Below are 22,046 nucleotides of genomic sequence, written 5' to 3'. Positions count from 1 at the left end.
CAATATTGCAACTCCAACAACCATAGTACACCCGATTGAAACGGCAAGCGGGGGTTGGTAATTTCACCCTTGCGACCCCGAGGGTGAAATTACCATTTGGGCCCTCGAGCCCAGCCAATAGCCAACAGTCGGATTTCAAACGCACCTGACAACTTTACTTGAGGAACAAGCAAAGTTGCCTCCTCTGCTAGAGCAATTTCGTCGTAGCATAGAAGAACTTCGTCTCTGGCTGGCAAGTAATTATTTTTGGCACGAAGAGATTTCTCTTGTCTCACTTGGGATAATTTTCAGTTAAGCATCATACAGACATAAGTCTCGAAACATTGATCACTCTTAATAGTACGGTGGTCCTATGACCCAATGAAAAAAAATGAAACAAAGAAATAAATGCTACATCTTCACTTCGTCTTCTGTGCTGCAGTCATTTGCTCTCGGACGCCTCGCATACCAATTGCTTCAACTCAACAATATTTTTGGGGATCATCTCTGATGCGCAAACTCTTCGATAGCAATCTTCTCGATTACCTTAGCATTCTTCTTTGCTTCGCAGATAATAGTCTTCCGAGTTTATGGCAAACTTCTCTGAACTCCAGCTCCAGGGACCTAATCTCTATATGTGCACTAGCAAACACATTAGTCCCACACTGTTTCTGTCCAACAATCTTCCAAACTCTGGGAGCACTCAAATTACACCAACACATGATTTTGAATAGGCGATCCAAAGTCCAAACAGACGACCCCAGGTGCACAAAACAAGACAATCTGGGTTGTGGCCATGGCTGGTTTGACCATCAATTCATTTTTTTCCGAGACGGAGGCAAAAATATTTGTCTCGTTGATTACTTAAGCACAAAAGAGTTGCTCGGTTAATCAACAGAAAACCTGGCAAAAATCAAGCTGTCAACGTCAGTTTGAACTGGAACTGGTAGTGCTGGTGCTGGTTTTGGGGGTCGCTGGTGCTGGAGGGCGCCCTGCGGCAACGAACGGCTGGCCGGAAGAGGTTGGGGACGACGGGCGACGCCGGCAGCCGTAGTTTCTCTCCCACCGGCAACAAGGAGAATGTCGGCCAAATGTTTACCGGAACGCCGATGCGGAGACAGCTATGGCATGGCGTGGTGCTGGTTGGGACGGCCCTTGTGGAAGACGACGCGGCTGGGAAGGGTGGTGGCAGCGGCAATGTCAGGGGCCGGAGGGAGGTAGAGAAAGAGAAAAGGGAGGGCATGTCTCCCCAACGGGCGGGTCAGGGCAGGACAAGGGCACGCGCCGCTCGCGTCCACGCGTGTCCGTTCGGCCGCAAACTCGGCTCAAAGTTGGGTCAGGAATTGGTCGAAAATGGACAGAAAACAGACGACGGTCCGTTTGAGGCCGCTTGTTGGAAGGCCTGCTTTGTCTGTTACCCCCAAACAGACGCGAGCGGACCATTTGGGGTCAGGCTTGGAGTTGGCCTTAGCATTCTTCTCTACTCCTTCGCAGGTAATAATCTTCTGAGTTTATAGCAAACTTCTCTCAACTCCAGGGACCTAATCTCTCTATGTGCACTAGTAAATACATTAGTCTTACAGTGTTTCTATCTAACAATCTCCAAAACTCTCGGGACACTCAATTACACCAACACATGATTTTGAATAGGCGGTCCGTAGTCTGAACAGACGTCCCGGGTGCACAAAACAAGACAATCTGGGTTGTGGCCGTGGCTGGTTCGACCGTCAATTCTTTTCTTCTTTCTTTCCAACACGAAAGCAAAAATATTTGACTCATTGATTACTTGAGCACAGACGAGTTGCTCAGTTAATCAACAGAAAACCGGGCGAGAATGAAGCTGTCAATATCAATTTGAACTGGAACCGATGGTGCGTGGCACAAATCATCTCCGGATCAACGGAATGGATTTGAGCGGGAACCGGGAAGCACTGAAATTTAACTAATAACCTGTCACAAAACCAACCAGCAATGATCCAGGCATTCCAACCTAACTAGTGTACTGAATACGGCCGCAAAGGAAAAGGAAAGAGTCCTAGCCGGGACATGAGAGGAAGAAGACAAGAAACAAAGCTTTGGAGGCTGTAAAGCACTTGAATTGACAACACAAAGTAGTGTGAACCAGACCCTAAAACTCTACCCCTAGACGGGGGCCGGCCGGCGTCGGTCGGCCGCGGGCCACCGGCCGGGGCACACAGGACCACCATGTCGTGGCTTTACCGTACCAGGAGCAGGCACGCAACGCTGTCACACAAAGGCAACTACATGTGGTGCCGATGCCCAAATCTTGGTCTCCGTGGACGGTGTGGTGCATGAGGGCATCTTCAACACACACCCGCAAACCTTTCACAACACTCTGGAAGTCATCGAACACCCACATGTATCGGTCCCTGAGACGGTCCGGTTTCTTCTGTAAATTGAAGACAAAAAAGTGTGAGAGATTTGCGGAAGTCCGGACTCCGACACCTTCGGCCCACCCAATCTCCCCTCCCGCCCCTTCTCTTCTCCCTCCCCCCTACTTTGCATCTGCACACTCCACCTCCGCCGCCGCTGATGTTCGTCTTCGGCCGCCACAGAGGTATTGTGGACGTCCACAACTAGCACCGACGTGCCCACTCGTCGTTTCGACAGAGCTTTCCACCCTGGAGTTGTTTGTACCCAGGTTACCATGTACACTCCTCCCTTGTCAACGACCTCCATGGCGGACACCACGTCCGGCAGGTGTTCGGTAAAATGCCATTGAACTTATTTTTGAATGCTCTGTCATTTCTTAGAATACGAGGGATGGTGAGTTATTTGACCATGGAGGCTGAGTTGTTGTGCTATGCGTGGCTGGCCGTATCCGCGGATTTCATAGGCAGGAGCAGAGGGGAGCCCTTATGGGAGCAAGCACATGAAAAGTTTCACGCACAAAAGCACATTGCACCCTACGACATGTACACCGTTCAGCAACGCAACGTGAGGTCATTGTCGTATCACTGGCGCGCTATCTAGGTTAGCGTCATCAAGTTTTACAACTTGGTTAGTCGGCTCAAGGCAAGGTAGCCATTGCACCCGGACATGGCGGAGATGGTAGGTTTTACTTCCTTTTGCTCAATTTGTTGATTGATTCATTTACTTAATGTTGGTCTACACATTATATGTAGCACGCACGTATTGCCGTGGTGTATCACAAGACAGAGGGACGGCCATTTACATGCACACACTGTTGCTGAAGGGGGAGTTTGTGTGAAACGACATGATATGTTCTTGAAAAACTTGTTGGATATCCGGAATCTAGTCGAATTAGAAACATTGTTGTACTAGACTTAATTTGCATGCTATACGAATGATTTACGCTATTTTCTATCGGAATTTTGATGAATATCGGGCGTTTTCCATGAATTTCGTATAGTTAGTTAAAATTTGGTTTGAAACATATGCGATTACGGGTGGATAGCGTCTAATTATTTAAAGCCTTGTTGTCTACGAATGAATGCGGAAAAAAAATTGTGTGTCGTCGTTGAAGATGCCCTGAGGGCACCCGTAGGACATGTGCGAGGCCATAGCATGCTGTTTGCGTTGTTTAGGACAGGGACCACGACGCAGTACGAGTCTGCATGCAACTGGCCATGGCACCGTGCGGTAGAGCACCGGCACACGCCGAGGGTCTGATGACAACGTGTCCTGTGGAAAACGTGCACGGGTACAGCTATTTCGACTCTCTTTTTTAAGCACTTCAGACGTTTAAATCTTTTATTTTCAGGAACTTCAGACGTTTAAATCGACGAGTCTGAAGCGCACAAAGTGCTGGGACACCTCGAAAATTGACCGTGCTGCAGGACATCCGATGCTTGCGCAGCAAACATACCACAAGGCACCACCAAAAAACAACCAACAATTGCAACAGGCATACATGTAAGATCAAGGAACGTGCATGTACATAGATCAGGGAACTCGTAGTGAAATAACTGAGCACCTCGCAAATCTGAGCAAAACAATGAGAATAATGATGATGCCCAAGATTTATGGGTAAAGATGTATAACCCATTACTTTTAACTGACATAGATTCTTATTGATAAAAAAATAATTCAGAGCAGTCAACAGCGAAATAAGAATTAATTCAAATAAAAAAATGACATGACAATTACATGCCGTTCAAGGCGGTTTTTTTTCCTTCTGGATAAACCATGGATGCCCCTTGATAATCGAATACACTCATTCTGTGTTAGTCTATACGTTCGACATGCTATTTCAAAATTGTCAAATATGCCAGGTTCTACACACAACAATGGTGCAAATAACTATTGAACATTCTCCCGGGTGCTTTCAGAGCCTCTTACTGGGTTGAAATAGGGATGCGCCTGCATAGCAACATTTTAAGTGTCAAACATTGTAGAAACTGTATCTCGTATTGATAAGGCAAAATGATTCTTGGATGTACGAGTGGGAAAGATACCATGGCTTCCTTTGCTGTAAGCCTTTCCTGGTGGTCATAACGAAGAAGCTTGTCTAGAAAATCAATAGCCTGCACAAGTGAAAACATGTCAATAACACATCCAATGAGTAGTGGACCAGGTTGAGTAAAGGAACGTGAGTCACCTCAGGGCTCACTAAGTGTCTGTTCCCTGAGTCAACAAATTTCTCCCATGGCTTCTTCCTGTGTCTGCAGCCATAAATATATAGTTAGATCTTGCTGTTATGTTAACTGTTCTTCTAAAAATAATTCCCCCAAGGATAATCCAAATCAATCCCTGACCTTCCAACAAGCATTTCAAGCTGCGGGTCAAGCCGAAGACCGTATTTTTCAAGGTACCGGTGGAAATCTTCTGTCCCAAGAACCTACAGCAGCACCATGTAGTGCATACATTAGTCGCATCAAGTTATATTAGTAGTTGTTTCATTCAGAAAAGTGGACTGCAGAAAGCATTGATTCTTTGGAACAAGAGAAGGGAGTATCATAATTCATCTCGCCGTTAGGCCATTGCTATGAAATAGGATTATTAAAGGTGCTGAACAACCATTTCTTTAGCGCATTGGAACAAGAGCAAACTGTTCAACTAAAACTGCCGGAAAAAAATTACTGTAAAACTGAAACAACATATATGGTGCCAGTCAGCAACACAAGGGAATACTGCAAAACCTGTATAGGATTACATATTCTGAAAGAGCATATAGACATGCCATAAACAATGCTAGACAGGCTTCCTAAAATCAGCACTAGCATATGCTGCAGTCATTTGGGCCAATCCCTTTGGATGAGCAGGGAAATCTAACTAAAGCCCTTCTTTGGGAAAACAAGCCTCGGTGATGATCAATTTATCATAATAAGTTTAGCATTCATGTTTACAAGGCAATGCATACACCACAACTGTGTATGCAATAAGATACTGTGGTACTATTTAAGCACTGTCAGCAGTGTGTTGTACTCCCTCCGTTCCTAAATATTTGTCTTTCTAGAGATTTCAACAAGTGACTACATACGGAGCCAAATGAGTGAATCTACACTCTAAAATATGTCTATGTACATCCGTATGTGCTAGTCCATTTGAAATCTCTAAAAAGACAAATATTTAGGAACGGAGGGAGTACAGGGCATGGCTATGATGGCCCAAGAGTAAGTTGCAAGGCTAAAGTTACAAAGCCATAAGATGTAGGCGTATAGCTTGAGGCAATCCCTCTTGACAATCTATTTTTTTCATGATAACTGAATCCTTGATTCCTGTGAAATGCAGAATCAGCTTGTAAACAAGCCTGATGCGTCTATTTTTCGTCTCAGTGTGAGCACATTTTTCTTAATGGTGCTCTCGGGTTATGTCCCAAGCGGTGGTTAAGGTCTTCCCTACAATTCTGCATGTTGAAGTGCATACCAGTAATCGACATGCCCATTAAGTTGAGAAAATTATGCAGTGTTTTGATTCTTGGAATCAAATAAATTGTGTTATTTGGTTAGTATTATTTGAGGTGATAGGTGGACAAAACTAGAGAGATGAGTGACACATGAATGCCATGTAGTATAGATATTAGAAGATGAGTGACATGTTGGTACATTTTCCCATAAAAACTCCATGATGCGTTGCATTATTCTCAGTCTCCCCTTTGGTGCTAACAGCACGACCCAACACAGGATGAGGCAACCGCAGAATGACAAGCAACGACAAATCCGAGAGGCGAAGGATGAGGAGGAAAACGATGTACTCCCTCCGTCCCAAAATAAGTGTCTCAACCTTAGTACAGCTTTGTACTAAAGTTAGTACAAAGTTGAGACACTTATTTTGGGACAGAGGGAGTATCATCTTCTTGTTGTTATTGTTTCATGTCTATATTCAAAGCAACTCATTCCCAACAGAACAGAGCAAAGGCATATTTGCAATGAAGTCAGAGATGAAGCCAAGAGGCAAGCAAAGGGAGGAAAAGGACACATCACCTTCTTGCGATTGTTGTATGAATATTTAGGAATTAGGAGCCATAACAAACCCGTGGAAGAGCTAGAGGCAGAACATACATAGGGAAAGGAAATGGAAAAGGATGATAATTTGTGTTCTAGCAATTGTGGTATGCCTATATAAGATCCATAACAACACAGCGACTTACCTCTAGCGATCAGGATATGACTATTTAAGATTCATAGCAACACATGCCGTGTTAGAATGTATGTAATTGTGTATAATATAGTGGATGTCGAGTCAGAGGGAAGTGCAAAATAAAAGTGGGTGTCCATAGTTTGTTCATTAAAGGTCCGCAGCAGCAATGCACGGGTACTCTGCTAGTATTTAATCAATTTACAGTTCAAACAGCTCGTGATTAAATATGTCATTTCATATATAGCGTAAGAGTAAAATGCCAGTGAGAAATACTAGAACAGAAGTCGGACGCTTTAAGAACCTGTAAACATACCTTGGTTATTTTGACTAATTGTTGGTAGTTATCCTGACCATGAAAGAAAGGGTCGACACGAAATATCTGTTAAGAAAATCAGAATGTGTATCATTAGAAATAAGTTAATAAGAGATGATTGCCTAATCATAGGCTTGCTCCTTACCATTGCTGCAAACATGCAACCAAGGCTCCACAAATCTAACGAGTAGTCATAATCGAGCAAATCCACAAGTAATTCAGGGCCCTTATAGCATCTGTCAACAGCACAGGATGCAGTAAGCCACAGATAAACAGAAGAAAAATACTCCCTCGTCCGAAAATACTTGTAGGAGAAATGGATAAAAATGGATGTATCAAGAACTAAAATACGTCTAGACACATTCATTTCTCTGAAAAGTATTTCCGGGCGGAGGGAGTAATAGAGAATATCAACCAGCAGTTGCAACTAGGCACTAATAGAAACATTGGAGACAGTTATATTGATCTTTATATATGTGGATGATACTCTAATGACATAACCTACTGTGAGTCCGTACACGACTCTTTCCAATAAGTCAGGTAGGTGAATTTAAAATTGCTATGGGCAAAGTCAAGCAGGTCCAACATAAAGGAGCTCTAGAATTCAGTCCCGCTTCATAAATCTGCTGAAGTCATACACAACAGAGGACCATAGGAGGTCCACAAGTGAATGCAATGTTAAAATTTTACATGCATAAGTGTACTTACAAAAATTAAAATACCGTTACTAGCAAGCTGAATAAGTCTAATGGCATCCAATTTTCAGAGCCTGTGGGACTAACCTTGAAGCAACTCTAACATTATATTCCATCCTGGGGTGATAGAACTCAGCGAGACCCCAATCAATAAGACGAAGCTGGCGTTTCTCATGATCAATCATGATATTGTGGGGCTTGACATCTCGATGCATGATACCCCGTGAGTGAGAAAAATCTAGTGCCTACACAAACACCTGGAAAAGGTTAAAGACCATCAAATTAAATGCTTGTTCAGTATGTTGCATCCAGTGTTGGCCACTGAAATAGTGCAAACTTCAGCAACAGAATTGCTTCGCAAAACTGTGCCAATGACATACAGATATGTTTGAATATTGCAAAATAGGTACTCCCTCTGATCCATATTACTTGTCGCAGCTTTAATACAAAGTTGTACTAAAGCTCGACAAGTAATATGGATCGGAAGGAGTAGTAATATTGTAGGTAATGTGTGTAAGTACACATTGACGCAATTCGAGTTTGTCAACCCATGAGATTCTACCAACCCAAACAAATCAAAGGGAGATTCTACCAACCCAAACAAAATCAAAGGAAAGAAGCTAAGTATGCTATTAACTCTCAATCAGTGTAGTCTGTAGAAAGAGATGTCACTCTTAGGAGTAGTATTTTTTTTTAAATACAGCTACAGAACAAGGGGAGCAAGGCAGCAATTATGAAATCACACTACAGATAAAAAGAATTCATGTATTGGGAAAACATGATTAGAATGAAACAAGCCACGATACTCTACAGTTAATCGATTATGCAATATTAATATTAATAGTTTAAAAATAATAAAACAGAAATGCACCAAGAAAAATCAATATAGAGAAGAACATATGAATATTATCCACGTCAATACTTTCCCAGTTCAGATTCTTGCCTTTAATAATTCAAATATATAGTATCTGATATCGTAATCCGACAGTGTGGGGTAGAGCACTCTGAAGTCAGTATTGTTGACATATTCAAAGATCAGACTGGGTGTCTTTGAATCATCATCTCTGACAACATCGAGTAGCTTTATAATGTTAGGTCCGCCATATAAGTTCTGAAGTATCTTTATTTCCCTCTTTATCTGCATCATCATACAAAATTCAATAAGGCTTGGTAGTAAGACACACCAGGTACATTACAAGATGCAATGACAGTACTTTGCAATGAAGCAAATAGATAACCAAACACATCAGCACAGGTGCATCATTGAACTGTATTTGGTCCTAAAGTGGGGCATATGCTAACACATTCTTAGCTCATAAGATTGTATGCCTAGAAACAACCAAGCAATTGGTAATCACTATTTCCCAAGTTAGATACAAGGGAAGAAACTTCTATATGGGAATAAGGATCAGAGCATGATCATTCAATATGCAATTAGATGGGCAATAGAGCGAAACCAGATTCAATTTTTTTTCTTCGATACCCAATTGCTAGGGTTAACACAGCATCTGAAATTAAAAATTGAACAGTAATCAAAAACTTTTACGAAGGCCTAGAACAGAGTCAAGGACAGTTGCAAGGATGACCCTGAGAAGTTCTGAGGACATGGTTCCAAGGTGGCTTAACAATGAAAGAAGGAAATAGAGATGACACATGCAAACAGCGATCTACTACAGGACAACTCTTTTGTTCGCAGTTAAAATTTTAATTTCAATTTTCTTGTCTTCTGATGCTGCTCACCAGTGACCAATGAGAACCCCCAGACTTAGCTTGCTGACTCACGCCGGACGCAGTGGTTGTTGACGCATCCCCATCCAGCCTATGCACACAATAGCTCATTGGCCCATGAACACGTAAGAAGGAGGGAGGGGGGATGGGGTAGAGGGCCCTCACCTACAAGGAGCCCTTCACCAAAACCAGATGTGAGATTGGGAAGTGGAGGGAAGGGGAGAATAGGAGGTTTGCTACTGTGGCACGCCATTAAAGGCTGATGGGGGAAATGGTGCATGGGGGCTCTCAGAACTTGACATCTCTAATTTCTCACCGTTTCAATCGCATCTGTTGTTTTCGCATGGATAAAATCCAAACCAAATATCTGCTTCATGTGAAATTGTTCTAACACACACGATAACATAATAGTTCCACAACCTCCTGAATCATTACCAAATCACATCGACCAATGCTAAGATGTACTCCTAAAACAATTTGTACGAAGTTAAGTTTGCACTATCCAACAAAAGATTGTAGCGCTCTGGCCTTCTTCGGATTTAGCATCCAATAACCTATCAATAGAAACACAACAGACACAGCAGCATTGCAGACATGAAGATGAAGGCATACCTTCTTCTTCCTCACGGGCTTGAGGATCTTGATGACGCACCTCTCTTCGCTCCCGGTCCGTAATCCCTCGAACACCTCGCTGTACTTGCCCTTGCCCACCTTCCGCAGCACCGCGTACCCATCCTGCTCCCTGCACGCAACGCAAGCAAGCAAAGCACGCCCGCAGAGGGGCAGCCAGCGTCAGAGCGCGAACCCTAGCCAACAGCAAATCTGGAGTGTCACGCACGGGCTCCCGCGCCTCCTTACCCCCACTCGATGTCGAGCGCCTCGTAGTCCCAGTACTCCTTGGGCCGCTGGGAGTTGGCGTCGGCGTAGACGCGCGCGATGGGGGTGGCCCCCGCGGGGTGGCGCGTGGCGCGGCCGATGGGCGGCATGGGGCGCGGCGACTCGGCGGCGGCCGCGGCGTAGGCGGTGGGCGAGTGGCGGCGGCGGTGGTGGTGGCCGTGGGAGTGCCGCGGGGCCGCGGTGGAGAGGAGGCAGAGCAGGAGCCGGTGGGGCGTCGCGGCGGCGGCGGCGGCGGAGGAGGGGGAGAGCGGGTGGAGGCGGCTGCGCAGGGCGCACCAGGCCATGTAGCAGTTACTTGACGGCGCGACAGGATGTGGACTGCTCACGCCTCACCCTGCCGCGGACGCGGAGCGTGAGAGAGCAGCGCGCCGCACGGCACGGGACAGGGACGGGGGAGCCCATGAAAGCCCAGCCCGCGAGGCCTGCGTACGTTAGTGGGCCTCTCGGTCCAGCCCGAGGCAGTCTTACGACCTTACCCGGAGCCGGAGCCGGAGCCGGAGGGCAACACGCCGCCGGCTACGCCCCCAACCCGCTACACGCCGCCGGCTTCGCCTCCCCTACGACTTACGCTGGCGAGCGCGCGCAAGCTGCCATGGACGCCGGCTGGGGAGCTTAGCGGGAACCTCGGCGGCGCAACGCCTCCCGAGCGCAGGTCAAACCCTAGCTCTAATGCCCCCATTTTCTTGCAATGCAGCTGTGTACGCTGTGCGCAATGCATTGCTGCATTTCCGTGTGCGTCTCGGCCATTTCTGTGAGGCTGGGGCAAAAACCAGGAAGCTTTTGAGATGGTGTAGTATACTTGAGATGCAGAGTGTAGATTCTACCAGTGCTCAGAAATCCTTGGAACTTTGGCACGGCCGTTAAAGTTCTTGTCACCGGAGCTTGATGGTTAAGCATGTGTTTCAGATGCACGGTGATCTGTGTTCCCCTAACCTGGCCTAGCATCTACTCAGCATACGAATGTTGTCACTCTTGCATTTCTTGCCTATGGAGTGCCTGGTAATATTGTACCTCGCTACCTTTTTTTTTTTTGAGAAAATGTGTACCTGACTACCTATGAGTGAATTGCATTTTCTTTTACCCCCGCCTCCAACAAAACTGGTCCACTCCCGTGGCTGTTGTCTGGGGTGACACATTTGAGGCATAAAAAAAAAGGGCAGCCCGGTGCATGTAGCTCCCGCTTGCGCAGGGTCCGACCACATTGGAGGCATAAGATAAAAGTAAATTGATTCAAAATCAATTTTGGAATTCAAAAATATTTAATTAAAAAATCTAGTATGATGGATAATTTTCTGAAACTTTACGGAGAAGAAAGGACTAGAACTGGAAGTAAAATCAGTACTAAACATAATAATCAAATGGTTCCAGAGTGTGTATTTTGGTATTTAGGTTATAAAACCTGGAAGAATATTCACTGCCACTCATGTCATTTTAGAAGGTAAAAAGGGGAATTTTAGCAAAAAAAACTATACTGCATTTATCAGTTTATGAACTGATATGCTGTCTTGTGTTGGTCATTACTCATTACCGTCCTTCTTTGTTAGTCATATTACAGCAGCTACTATTCTCTGCTGGCTGTAAATGGAGCAGAACCTGGATCCTGGTCCTGTTGATAAATCTGTTCTTGTAGAGCAGGAGCTTCATAAATCTGAAGCTATATCTGTTGGGAAGGTAACAGTTTAGAGGTTTTCCTTACGTTTTTCTGTAAAGATACTCCAGTAAGGTATTGACCCTCTTCTGCTGTTGCTCACTTGGGCTAAAAATGCAGGTGTACAAACCTATTAGGTTTATCGAACATGGCACAAGACTTAACCAATGGGAAGTGAAGCATGAGGGAATGCTTGCAATATTGCAGCGAGCTGGATTTTACCACCTGTGTTTCTTGAAGAGGGTTCAGTTGGACCATGCTTTGTTAAATGCTTTGGTCGAAAGGTGGCGGCGTGAAACACAGACCTTCCACTTGCGGTTTGGAGAGATGGCTGTCCTCTTGAAGGATGTGGCCATTCTTACTGGACTTCGCGTAGATGGTACTCCTGTGACTGGCGCAACAGGCTGTCATTGGGAACAATTGTGTTTAGAGCTACTAGGCCAAGAACCTCCACAGATAAAAGGTGGTTCTATCAACATTGCATGGTTGTATGACACTTTCAGTAACTTGCCAGAGGGAGCTAATCAGTCAGAAATAGAGCATGCTACACGGGCCTACATAATGTACCAAATTGGCTGCAGTTTATTTCCTGACCCGAGTGGGACTCGAGTGCACTTAAGATACTTGGCACTGCTTCGTGATTTTGATGCCTCAGGGGAGATGGCTTGGGGGGCTGCTGTTCTTGCTCACCTCTACAGAGAACTTGGAAAGGCTAGCATGAAGGGCAAGGCTAACTGTTGTGCTTTTCTCACTCTTCTTCAGGTACTACCTCCGGTCCGCTTTAATTTTCGTGGAGGAACTGCTGCGATAGTACAAAGTCGTGTACAGCTTGCGACAATTATTTCGGATCAGAGGAGTGGTATATTTCCCCAGCCATGCAGTACCTTTTCTTAGTACAGCAACTAATGGCAAATCAATACACATTGCAGATATGGGCATGGGAGCATATCCAGATAGGCCGTCCTGAAAGACTGGAGAATAAATCTCTAAACGGCGATCAGCCCCTTGGATGCAGGTTTGTGTTGTATGTCATTCCTTTTGTTTTGCTTTATTTTATTCCTGGAAATGAACATCATTTTATAATCAGATGGGACGTACCCTTCAAGAACCGTGAAAATGTCCGATCCATAGACCAGGAATTTTACAGGCATGGGCTTGATACTATAACAGATTGTCAGGTATGAATGTAGGACTTCTCATAACTGCAAAATAGTACATCTTATCCACGTGCACACTATAAGCAGCACAGTGCTACAGCTCATCTTTGCATTTTCTCTAGATAACATGGGACCCGTACAAACCAAGTCTGATCGATGGCCTGCCTGCGCTATGCACACTTGGATCTGCAGTTTGGCAATCAAGAACTCCATTAATCTGCTTCCAAATAGTGGAAATGCATGTGCCTGATCGTGTCTTACTACAATTCGGAATGATGCAGCACATTCCAGACCCAGTTGAGGCAGTTGAGCGTGTTACAATGCAGGGAAAAACAGATGAGGATTGGTCTACCTACCATGAGAAGTACATTAAGCAATGGGATAACAGGCTCCATTCAGTTGCTGGCCTGCACAATGCCGTGAATTCAGATCCTACTCATGCAAGGAATTGTTACTTAGAGTGGTACTGGCAGATCACGCGTCGATGGATCTCCACTCCAGTAGAGTGTCCGTTTATATCGTATCAGTTATCTGGGCACAGCGAGAAAGCTCTGGTAAGAATTTTAGAATGGTATTTGTCATCTTCCTGTCTGTATTATATGTCTTTGACATGTGTATTTGACCATGAACAGGTTGATCTGGTAAGTACGGTGCAGGGGCGAATTAGAGCGTTGTTATCAGGTGAAATCGACGGGGAGAGGGTCAAAGAATCACTTAACGATATCGATATGTATATTACTTCTGAAATGGAGAAATCACAGTTTGCTACCACAGCATGTGCTGATGAAACAGGCTGCTTAAACTACACGAATCAACATATGGTTCTGCCCTCAACTCTGCTGCAGGTTATGCAAATTGTTGTTCCAACTGAAATGAGAAACGGGAGTGTTGAATCAGCGACGACCTGTTCAGCTTCTGTGGATTTTGCTCAAGCTACTGTTACAAAGCTGGAACAAGTCACTGGTGATTGCATGGAGCGAAATTCCATGCTACAATTGGACCAAACGAGGGAAATTCAACCTGCAGGAGGAACAGCTGTAGGGCCTTGTCCTACACGAGATGACACTAGCAACTGGAGCGAGGATGTGCATCATCATCAGAAAGAAGATCCTCTTTCTGCGTCCACGACAGAAGTCAATCTGCGGGACATAATGAGCACACCGGTAGAGGATGCTGTGACTGAGATTATGAATACGTCTCCTAAGGATGTTACGCTGGAGGAGACTTCAGATGCAGAAATGAAGAATGGAGAAGGCCATCCGCTAACTTCCTATGTTCTCATTGAGACTGTGGACGCGCAGGAGGATGTTGAGCCTATGGATAACAATAGGATCCGCAAGAAGGTTGATCATGAACCACAGGAGTGTGTTCATGCACCTGTGATTAACAGTGCAGATGAGGAGATTGTTCGTGCATTCAGGAAAGACAATTGCATGGACGCCACTCATGTTGATCCTGACAGCGTTGCAGGTCAGGAAACTGTGAGCAAATCATCGGATGGTCCAGAATCTTACAAGATATTGGGCGTACCTTCACATGATGATCAACTGCAAAAGGTCACTAGTGCATCTGGGAAGGATGATATAGTTGATGACGTTGTGGGCATGAGAACAGGCAATAGTACAGGTCAGGGGGCGATTGGTGGACCTTTCAATGCCACTGGACTTGGAGAGAACTTGAATGCTTCTGAGGATAAGCCAAGTTCAATGCAAGAAGATGCTGGACCTCCATCAGGTTCTGAACAGGAAGAACCTGCTGCTGCTGCTGCAGTGCCAGGGTGCGGTGAGGACCATGTTGTTGATGCAGCGCAAAACCTTATCTTGCAAGCGGATGTTGATGACCAAATTGGGAACAACGCTTTGGGCCCTGCAGTCTTGCATAAAAGTGCTGTGCATATCACTAGCGTTGGAGAGAACCGTTCTAGTTCATTCACTGTCGAAGCAACCGATACACTTGAAAAGGAGACGTCTACCGGTGATGGGTATCCTGATGAGTATAAACTATCTAGTAAAAGGAGGAAAGTGGCGGCTTCTTGGCATGAAAATGCGGATGCCCCAGATACTAAAATAGAGGGAAATGCGAAAACTGATGAGCAAACTTGCCAGTATGTTAGAACTGGCAGCGCCCAAGCCCAGATGATTGCATTCACAAGAAGGAAAACAAATAAGGCAGAAGTAATGCAGTCTTCTCCCTGACTCCTGATCCTCTCATCTACTCTCCGTAAAGAAATATAAGAGCGTTTTTAGATCACTAGTGATCTAAACACTCTTACATTTCTTTACAGAGGGAGTGTTTTATTAAGCAATAGTATTTTTTTAGGGCTGGTTTTCCTTATGTATGTTGTTGTATGGAGGATGGGCATACTGGGATATGAAAAATTGTTTGTTGCCAACTTTGTAGAAGTGGATATGAAAAATCTTTGCTTACATGTTTTTAGGACTGTATTTCTGTGTTTTCCGGTCCTCTGCTTTGTAGCATACTACATTTCTGTGGTTTTAGAACCTTGTGAGCCAAAAAGGCTTCCTCATGCTTGCCATTTAATTTCCCATTTGGTATTAGAAACCATGCACCTTTTGCTCCCCGCTCCTGATATAATGACCCTAAACTTCAACACCAGGAGGAGCCACTAGTTCCAGATCACTCACGTGCACGTGCGGAGGAGACAAGAGAGCGAGGGAGACGTTGTAGCCTGAGCAAGACACGCCAGCTAACCCCAAATCACAAGGATTTTCCACCCCTGGCCGGTGGCGGTGGTGATAGCTATAGCAAAGCTCCTTCCGTTGGTGTCGGTCGTGCCGTGCTCCCCTCCTCTCCTCTCTGCTGCATCGACTGACGCCGTCCTTGGGCCGGCACGGCACTCGTCACGGTCCCTCCCTGGCGCCGGCGAAGCTTCCGCTGCCAGCCGCTGATGTGACCGTGCGTGCTGCCTGCGTGGCCGACCCAACGGCATGGGATGCCAGGGGAGAAATCTTCTCAGGTGGGCACGGCAGGCGCTGTCCCCAGCCTTCCCCTCACTCCTGCCCGTGAGCGCAATCACGCGCTCGAGTGCTGCATTTATGCCGCTCCGGGACATAAATGTTGCCCATCTCTCTCTCTCTCTCTGGCCTTCAGGGCAGGTGTTTGGCACACCTGATTAGCACTGTGTGCATCGTCCCATTTTGTTGCAGCTCATCTTGGTCATAAACATGGCAGGGGGCATCTCCAAAGCGGACCTTAAACCGCCTACTTCCATCTCGGACGTGTTTTGCCATCTAATGTGGTCCTGTGTCGATGACGTGTTTCTTTTTTGCAAATTGGAAGCAAACTGGGGGGAGGGGGGGCTTTGTGGGAGTGCGAACAACAATCGCGTCGGACTCCGACACCTTGGGCTCATTTGAATCCCCCTCCTGGTCTCATTCTCTTACTTCGTCGCTGCTCCCCTTTGCTTTGCATCCGCACCCTCCGCCGCCGCCGTTGTACCTCTCCGGTCGCCATCCAGAAATTGCCAGACGTTCGTAACCACCACCCATGCGGCCGTCCACCCAGAATCCGTCTACAGCCAGGTGCCCTTCGCCCCTTGACGACTGACATGGTGGATACCACGCTTGTCAGATGTTCGGTCACATGCCATTGAGCTTATTTTCAAACTTCATGTTGTTTTTTAGAGTACGAAGGATGGTAGGGTACTCGAGCATGAAGGATGAGTTGTTGTACAATGTGTGGTTGGCAGTATCCGCAGATTTTTCGTATGCAGAAGAAGGGGGGCTCTTCTAGCAGCGCGTGCATGATTCATTGCACGAGAAAGCACATTGCGCCCTACGACGTGCACATCATCCATGAACGCAATGTGAAGTCGTTAGCGTATCGATGGTACACCATCCAGACCATCGTTGTCAAGTTTTGTAAAGCAGTTGATCAGCTAGAGGCAATGTGGCCATTGTGCACGGCAGACGTGGAGATCGTAAGTTTTGCTTCTTCTTGCTCAACTTGTTAATTGATTCATTCATTCACTCAATGTTGCTCTACTCAATGTGTAGCATGTACTCGCTACCATGATGTACCACAGGTTAGAGGGCAGACCATTTATGCACATACGTTGTTGGATAAAGCTCAAGGGGCAGTATGTGTGGGACAACATGGCTTGTTCATGAAAAACTTGTTGAGCATCCGATTAATGTTGTTGAATTTGAACTATTTCTCGTTGAATTTGAACTATTGTTGTACTAGACTTATTTGCATGCTGTTTCACATTACAGCGCAAGATTGCTCAAAGACTGTCTCCAACTTGTGAATGTTGATACTTACTCATGGTACCTCTTGAGATCCATCAAAGATTGGTGGGTGGACCTTTCAGACAAATGAGTCCCCAATAGGAAGGTGATGACCTCACTCACCATTCTCGTTGCCTGGACCGTTTGAAACAAGAAACGAGAGGAATGCACGCGTGTTCCATCAGAAGAGTGAAACGAGAGGAATGCACGCGTGTTCCATCAAAAGAGTGCTCCGCAGCGTCCTCCTCGCCAGTGTCAAGAAGTCAAGCTATGGTTCAGCGTGGGTGCTAAAAATTGGGTCAAATGATGTCGCAAGAGTAGTGAATCTTTGTTGCTCGGGGTGTTGTAGCACTCCATTCCTCTTCTTAACTGATGAATGAGGCAAATCGTTTGCCTCCTGTTAAAAAAGAACAAGATTCGGCTACGAAGCAAACATGGTACTCCGTACTATACAAGAGAACTGAGTACCAGTGGAGGATTATATTGCATTTGCCATGGCGCGGACGGTCATCTGATAAACAGGAAACCAATCTAAAACTAGCTACTATTAGACCTAATTGCTCATCTAATAAGACCAACAAAAGAAAGAAAGGAACTACAACTATATATACATGTTGGCCCCTACATTTGTTCTGCACCACTGCATATTCAACTTAGCCAATCAGAACCTAGCCAACCACCACCATGACAAGAGCACGGGAACTTCATAGACCGCATCGATCATCGACCGACCGAGGTAACTTCCTCGAAAGTCATACCGCTCAGCGGGCAACCCGAGCAAGCCATCAGATATAGCAGCTCCACCTACGTAGGCTCTTCAGTTAGTGAGTTAAGCCTAGTGTCAGCTACGAGTGCTTGAGCCTCCTGTGAGTTGTCTGTACTCGCTGCCCTTGCAGGCTACAGTACTTGACCTGTTTTTATCATAGTTGAGAGGTACAGATTAGAAGTGCTCTATAGTCGTTGCATATAAAATGAAACAGAACCGAGCAGATTGTACTACTTACGTGCATTGATGCGAGTGTGGACAGCAGTTCCCTGGACTGGTCCATTAGAGACCGCTCTTGTGTGGCGATTCTGGCAAGATCAGACACCAAAATACTTGTCCCAGATAGCTGCAGGATGACATGAATTAAGCCAAATTAAACTATTAATCTATGAAGCACCACATAACAAATATTGCACCGAACACTATCAGAACTAGTTCTATGATCTCTATACTCTAGTTAATATGAAATCCTTCAAGCGTGTTTACATGCACCACCATACAAGCTGCAAGAAAGAATTGACTGTACAATGGTGCTAATGTTTGTTAATAAGATGCTTGCAGCTGCAAAGTGGCATGAATATGTAAACCTCTTCATGTAGCTCAACTAGAAAACAAGCCAAAGCGAATGTGCATAGTCCTACGGCTGGACCCTCAGAGAAGGGACAAAGTTAAGTAAGATATCTTGCACTATTCCAAAGCTTGTAGGGCTATCAAAGACGATATGATCTGGGAGATGGTTGGCCAGAATCAGCCTAATCGACACAAACAAATTGACACCTGATACACTCAGCCAATCCAACCATCCATTCCGGATCAGAAGACTTGTAAAACTTTTAATGTATCAAGTATATTTTGTAGGCATTACAATCATTCTTGCAAGGAAATGCAGTGGTAGACAAGCAACTGGTAAAAAGGAATAAGATGACAATGTGAAGCAAACAGTACCTTAGCCAGCAACGAACATATTGAACTTCCTATTGTTTGCATGATATCAATTGCAGATCCAACAGCATTTTTTACATCTTGGATATCGGCCTGCAGCTCAGGAGGTAGCAAATAAAGTCTGAGATTTAATCAACATAAGAGATACACATGACAATAAGTTAGCAAGATGGCAAGCTATTCCGACCTTTGCTCCATCGACAGGAAGGCACAGAATGGTGGCAGTTAGAGCTTCCACAATTCCAGATATTGAATCTGCATACTCCATCTCTAGTGAAGACCACTCCTCCAAATATGGCATCTATGTCAATTGAATTCAATCAGATTTCCAGAGTTATGCAAATTTATAACGAACTTCGATGCAAAAGGATATTGTTCTAGTATATAAAATGACCTGATGGCTGTGCTGACCTAACTAATTGATACCTCTATCACTTTATTAAGTCAAAGCTAATATGGATGATTGTTAAGCAGTTATGAGTTCTGTATATTTATCTAATATCCCACTGCAGAAGTTACATACTGATCTTGTTCCCATCTCAACTTCATAGTTATGCATAAGAAAAGACCGTGTGCGATTTACTTAATAAAGGAAATAAGTAACAAAATGGCTCAGTTTGCTATTAATTATCCCAATCACTATACGAACGAAAAAAACATATTAGTGGATCAATTGTACAAACTGCAAAGACTGGAAATCATTCAAATCAGTAATTCAGTATTCAAATTATCAAGTTTACAGCTAGTTGACCCTACAGTTCTTTCATGCACTTCTTGTCCTGTTGGCAAAATAGTCTCTTGCTAACTATGCCCGGCAGGAAAATACACCGCATATTTCAAAATAATGCGAAAATATCATGGGTACCAAAATTTAAGAAGTTCTTACCTGTCCCTTTAGAACCGTCATGAGTTTCCAATTGTTTCGGAATAATTGTAGCTGTAACCTTTTAAGAGCAACAGATTTGCGCATGCTTAGGGTAGTAATCCATGCATCACATAGGTCTTTCTGGTAAAAGAAAAGTAGAAATGTCAGCAAAGGAACAAACAAAAAAAAGTAGTAGCAGAAATGGCAACATTTGACTGCTAAAGTCATCTGGCCAAAATGAATCCTTTCCTTATTTCTAAATGTAGGTTTTATTAGGATATCTATTTCGCGACTTCAGTTAAGCACTAAGATAATAAAGTTCACAGAATTCTACTAGTTCATGTATGAATGCACAGTTCAAACTTCAATTCTTAAATCATCGTAATTTCAGCATTAGATATGATATTCCATCTGTTTTGAAATATAGTGTGCATTTTGACTGTCCAAATCTATGCTTTGGCCAACAATTAATCCAGTAGCAAGTAGGTTATGTTACACAAAATTGATACCATTGTATTTGTATTCAAAAGGATTCCTTATCATTGCAAGAAACAGAGGGAGAACACCTTGAGAAGTTTAAATATATTAATACTTTTTTTCTTTATGGCTCTAACATACAGAAAGGATTTTAAAAGCTCTGTCAGTTCTTTCTTTTATCGTGTCACTATCCTACATATTTGGTACGCGGACTATTTTTCAGCTGAATAAGATCTGGTAGCATGATTGAATTTTATTTACAATTACACATAAATAGACCGGTTACCTTTAGCGTGAAAGCTGATCCCAGTAAAAAAATGCAGATTATGCACTACGTTATAAGCTATTGCATGAAAAATGCATGGGAGTTACACTAATATTTACATGGAATCAACTCCTGCTATAAGAGAACTGTAAGTGTGTTGCCATAAAGTTTCGTAAGCCAGCTGTTCAGACTTGGTTGTTTTTTACACACTAAATATAAGTGGCATTATATCAGGTAAAATTTAAAGTCTTGAGCTATTATCATATATAGACATGAATATCACCAACTTCTATTTCTGGATGTTTGACAAGGAGAAAAGAATATGGCAATAATATTTAACACTGATTAGACATTTGGTATACCCACAATTTATGATTTGTTAACAGACACACTCACCTCTGCAGTCATCTTCTGTGAAGCAAGTGTGGCATCAGCCTGCGCATTTACACACCGCCACTGCAAATGTCTATTGCACAAGATTCTCAATAGGTGCTCCCCATCAACCTTACTACCCCCAACCCACCTCCTACCGTAACCAGACGAATTTCTTCCCTGCTGATCCCACGTTGACGCACTCGTCCCCATGGAGTTCCTTGGGCGGGATGGACTTGACATTCTCCTCGATGAATTGCCCACAAGCTTACTTGGTGAAGACTGCCTAACTGGTCTGTTGAGTGGAGACGAAACAAACCCATTCAACAGCGACTTCTTCACCGGCGCTGATCTTGGTGACAATGCCAATCCAGAATTATTATGTGTCACGTAGGGTGTGCCTGGGTCTGCAAAGCGATGCATCCTGCTGCCAGCAGCATCATGCAAGAAGCGTGCAGGCACACTCATCCCCTTTGTTGATGGGCGTGCTCTGTGAGCAACGCCATTGCCGGCATCCTGGGACTCGGAATTGCTCCCTGATGACAAGCTCTCAGTGTCCGACGACATCAAGTAGTCCCCGCTGTCAAACGAGGTGCAGCGCACCCCGTCGTCGAACGCCATGGACTGCCGCAGCGATCTGACAGCGGCCAGGACAGCAGCGCCCTTCTTGTCCAAGGAGCAGTCGAGGCTCTTGGTGAGCGGGTTCCCCTCGAACCCGTGTGCCGACATTGGCCACCTCTGGTGGGTATGGCCCCCTTCGGACCCCTTGGCCCTCTCCGGCACCGCGCCCGCAGCAGGCCGCCTCCTCTCCGGCGTGGTGGAAGCCACCGGCGGCGCCGCGGGCCGGCGCACCGGCGAGGGGGACATGGCCGGCTTGGCCTTGCTGGTCTCGAGGAAGTAGGAGCGGCCCTGGAAGGCGACGGAGAGGCTCCTGGTGGTGGTGGTGGTGGCCCCGTTGGGCCCCGCGGCGTCGGCGGCGGCGGCATTGCCCCCCGCGGGGCGCGGGCGGTCGACGGACGAGGAGTGCCTGGGCAGCGGCGACGCGAAGCGGCGGGAGGGCGTGGCGGCCGAGGTGGAGGTGGAGTTGGAGGAGGTGGTGGTGGTGGTGGTGGATGTGGATGTGGATGT

The 22,046-nt window shown here is 45.3% G+C and overlaps 3 protein-coding genes across 4 annotated transcripts; 1 reads left to right on the top strand and 2 right to left on the bottom strand.

Moving 5' to 3' along the window:
* Window positions 1-4,008: 4,008 nt before the first annotated feature.
* On the bottom strand, window positions 4,009-10,475 carry LOC119303253 (casein kinase II subunit alpha-2-like). Its single transcript, XM_037580365.1, has 10 exons — window positions 10,138-10,475; window positions 9,892-10,021; window positions 8,495-8,689; window positions 7,639-7,796; window positions 7,002-7,092; window positions 6,857-6,922; window positions 4,719-4,801; window positions 4,562-4,625; window positions 4,419-4,487; window positions 4,009-4,323 (listed from the first exon to the last, which is right to left on the bottom strand). The coding sequence occupies exons 1-10, from the start codon at window positions 10,458-10,460 to the stop codon at window positions 4,264-4,266; spliced, it is 1,239 nt and encodes a 412-aa protein (XP_037436262.1). The 5' UTR covers window positions 10,461-10,475; the 3' UTR covers window positions 4,009-4,263.
* Window positions 10,476-10,659: 184 nt separating this feature from the next.
* On the top strand, window positions 10,660-15,413 carry LOC119303252. 2 transcript variants are annotated; one of them, XM_037580363.1, is made up of 7 exons: window positions 10,660-10,828; window positions 11,732-11,847; window positions 11,945-12,586; window positions 12,754-12,839; window positions 12,912-13,002; window positions 13,104-13,535; window positions 13,614-15,413. In XM_037580363.1, exons 2-7 carry the CDS (start codon window positions 11,758-11,760, stop codon window positions 15,174-15,176), a joined length of 2,904 nt encoding a protein of 967 aa, XP_037436260.1. In that variant the 5' UTR covers window positions 10,660-10,828; window positions 11,732-11,757; the 3' UTR covers window positions 15,177-15,413. The 2 variants fall into 2 exon arrangements, with proteins under 2 accessions (XP_037436260.1, XP_037436259.1); XM_037580362.1 differs by having other exon boundaries at window positions 11,721-11,847.
* A 2,268-nt stretch (window positions 15,414-17,681) lies between these two features.
* LOC119303251 (QWRF motif-containing protein 2-like) lies at window positions 17,682-22,040 on the bottom strand (the record flags this gene model as incomplete). Its single annotated transcript, XM_037580361.1, has 6 exons — window positions 17,682-18,142; window positions 18,236-18,343; window positions 18,943-19,032; window positions 19,127-19,240; window positions 19,826-19,945; window positions 20,943-22,040. Coding segments are annotated over 6 exons (1,596 nt in total), but the record flags the coding sequence as incomplete, so codon positions are not given.
* Window positions 22,041-22,046: the final 6 nt, after the last annotated feature.

Source organism: Triticum dicoccoides, chromosome 5A (genome assembly GCF_002162155.2).
Source record: "Triticum dicoccoides isolate Atlit2015 ecotype Zavitan chromosome 5A, WEW_v2.0, whole genome shotgun sequence".
Classification (NCBI taxonomy): domain Eukaryota; kingdom Viridiplantae; phylum Streptophyta; class Magnoliopsida; order Poales; family Poaceae; genus Triticum; species Triticum dicoccoides.
The sequence above is the reverse complement of the archived record's forward strand: the minus strand, read 5'-3'. Positions and strand labels throughout refer to the sequence as shown.

Bases quoted from the DNA above. Each gene is read 5' to 3' on its own strand.
- LOC119303253 (XM_037580365.1), bottom strand. From the start codon at position 10,460: ATGGCCTGGTGCGCCCTGCGCAGCCGCCTCCACCCGCTCTCCCCCTCC. The intron at 4,802-6,856 runs GTATGTTTACAG...GTGCTGCTGTAG, and splicing joins AATTAGTCAAAATAACCAAG to GTTCTTGGGACAGAAGATTT. The intron at 4,626-4,718 runs GTCAGGGATTGA...TTATGGCTGCAG, and splicing joins CTTGAAATGCTTGTTGGAAG to ACACAGGAAGAAGCCATGGG.
- LOC119303252 (XM_037580363.1), top strand. From the start codon at position 11,758: ATGGAGCAGAACCTGGATCCTGGTCCTGTTGATAAATCTGTTCTTGTA. The intron at 12,840-12,911 runs GTTTGTGTTGTA...TTTTATAATCAG, and splicing joins GATCAGCCCCTTGGATGCAG to ATGGGACGTACCCTTCAAGA. The intron at 13,003-13,103 runs GTATGAATGTAG...CATTTTCTCTAG, and splicing joins ATACTATAACAGATTGTCAG to ATAACATGGGACCCGTACAA.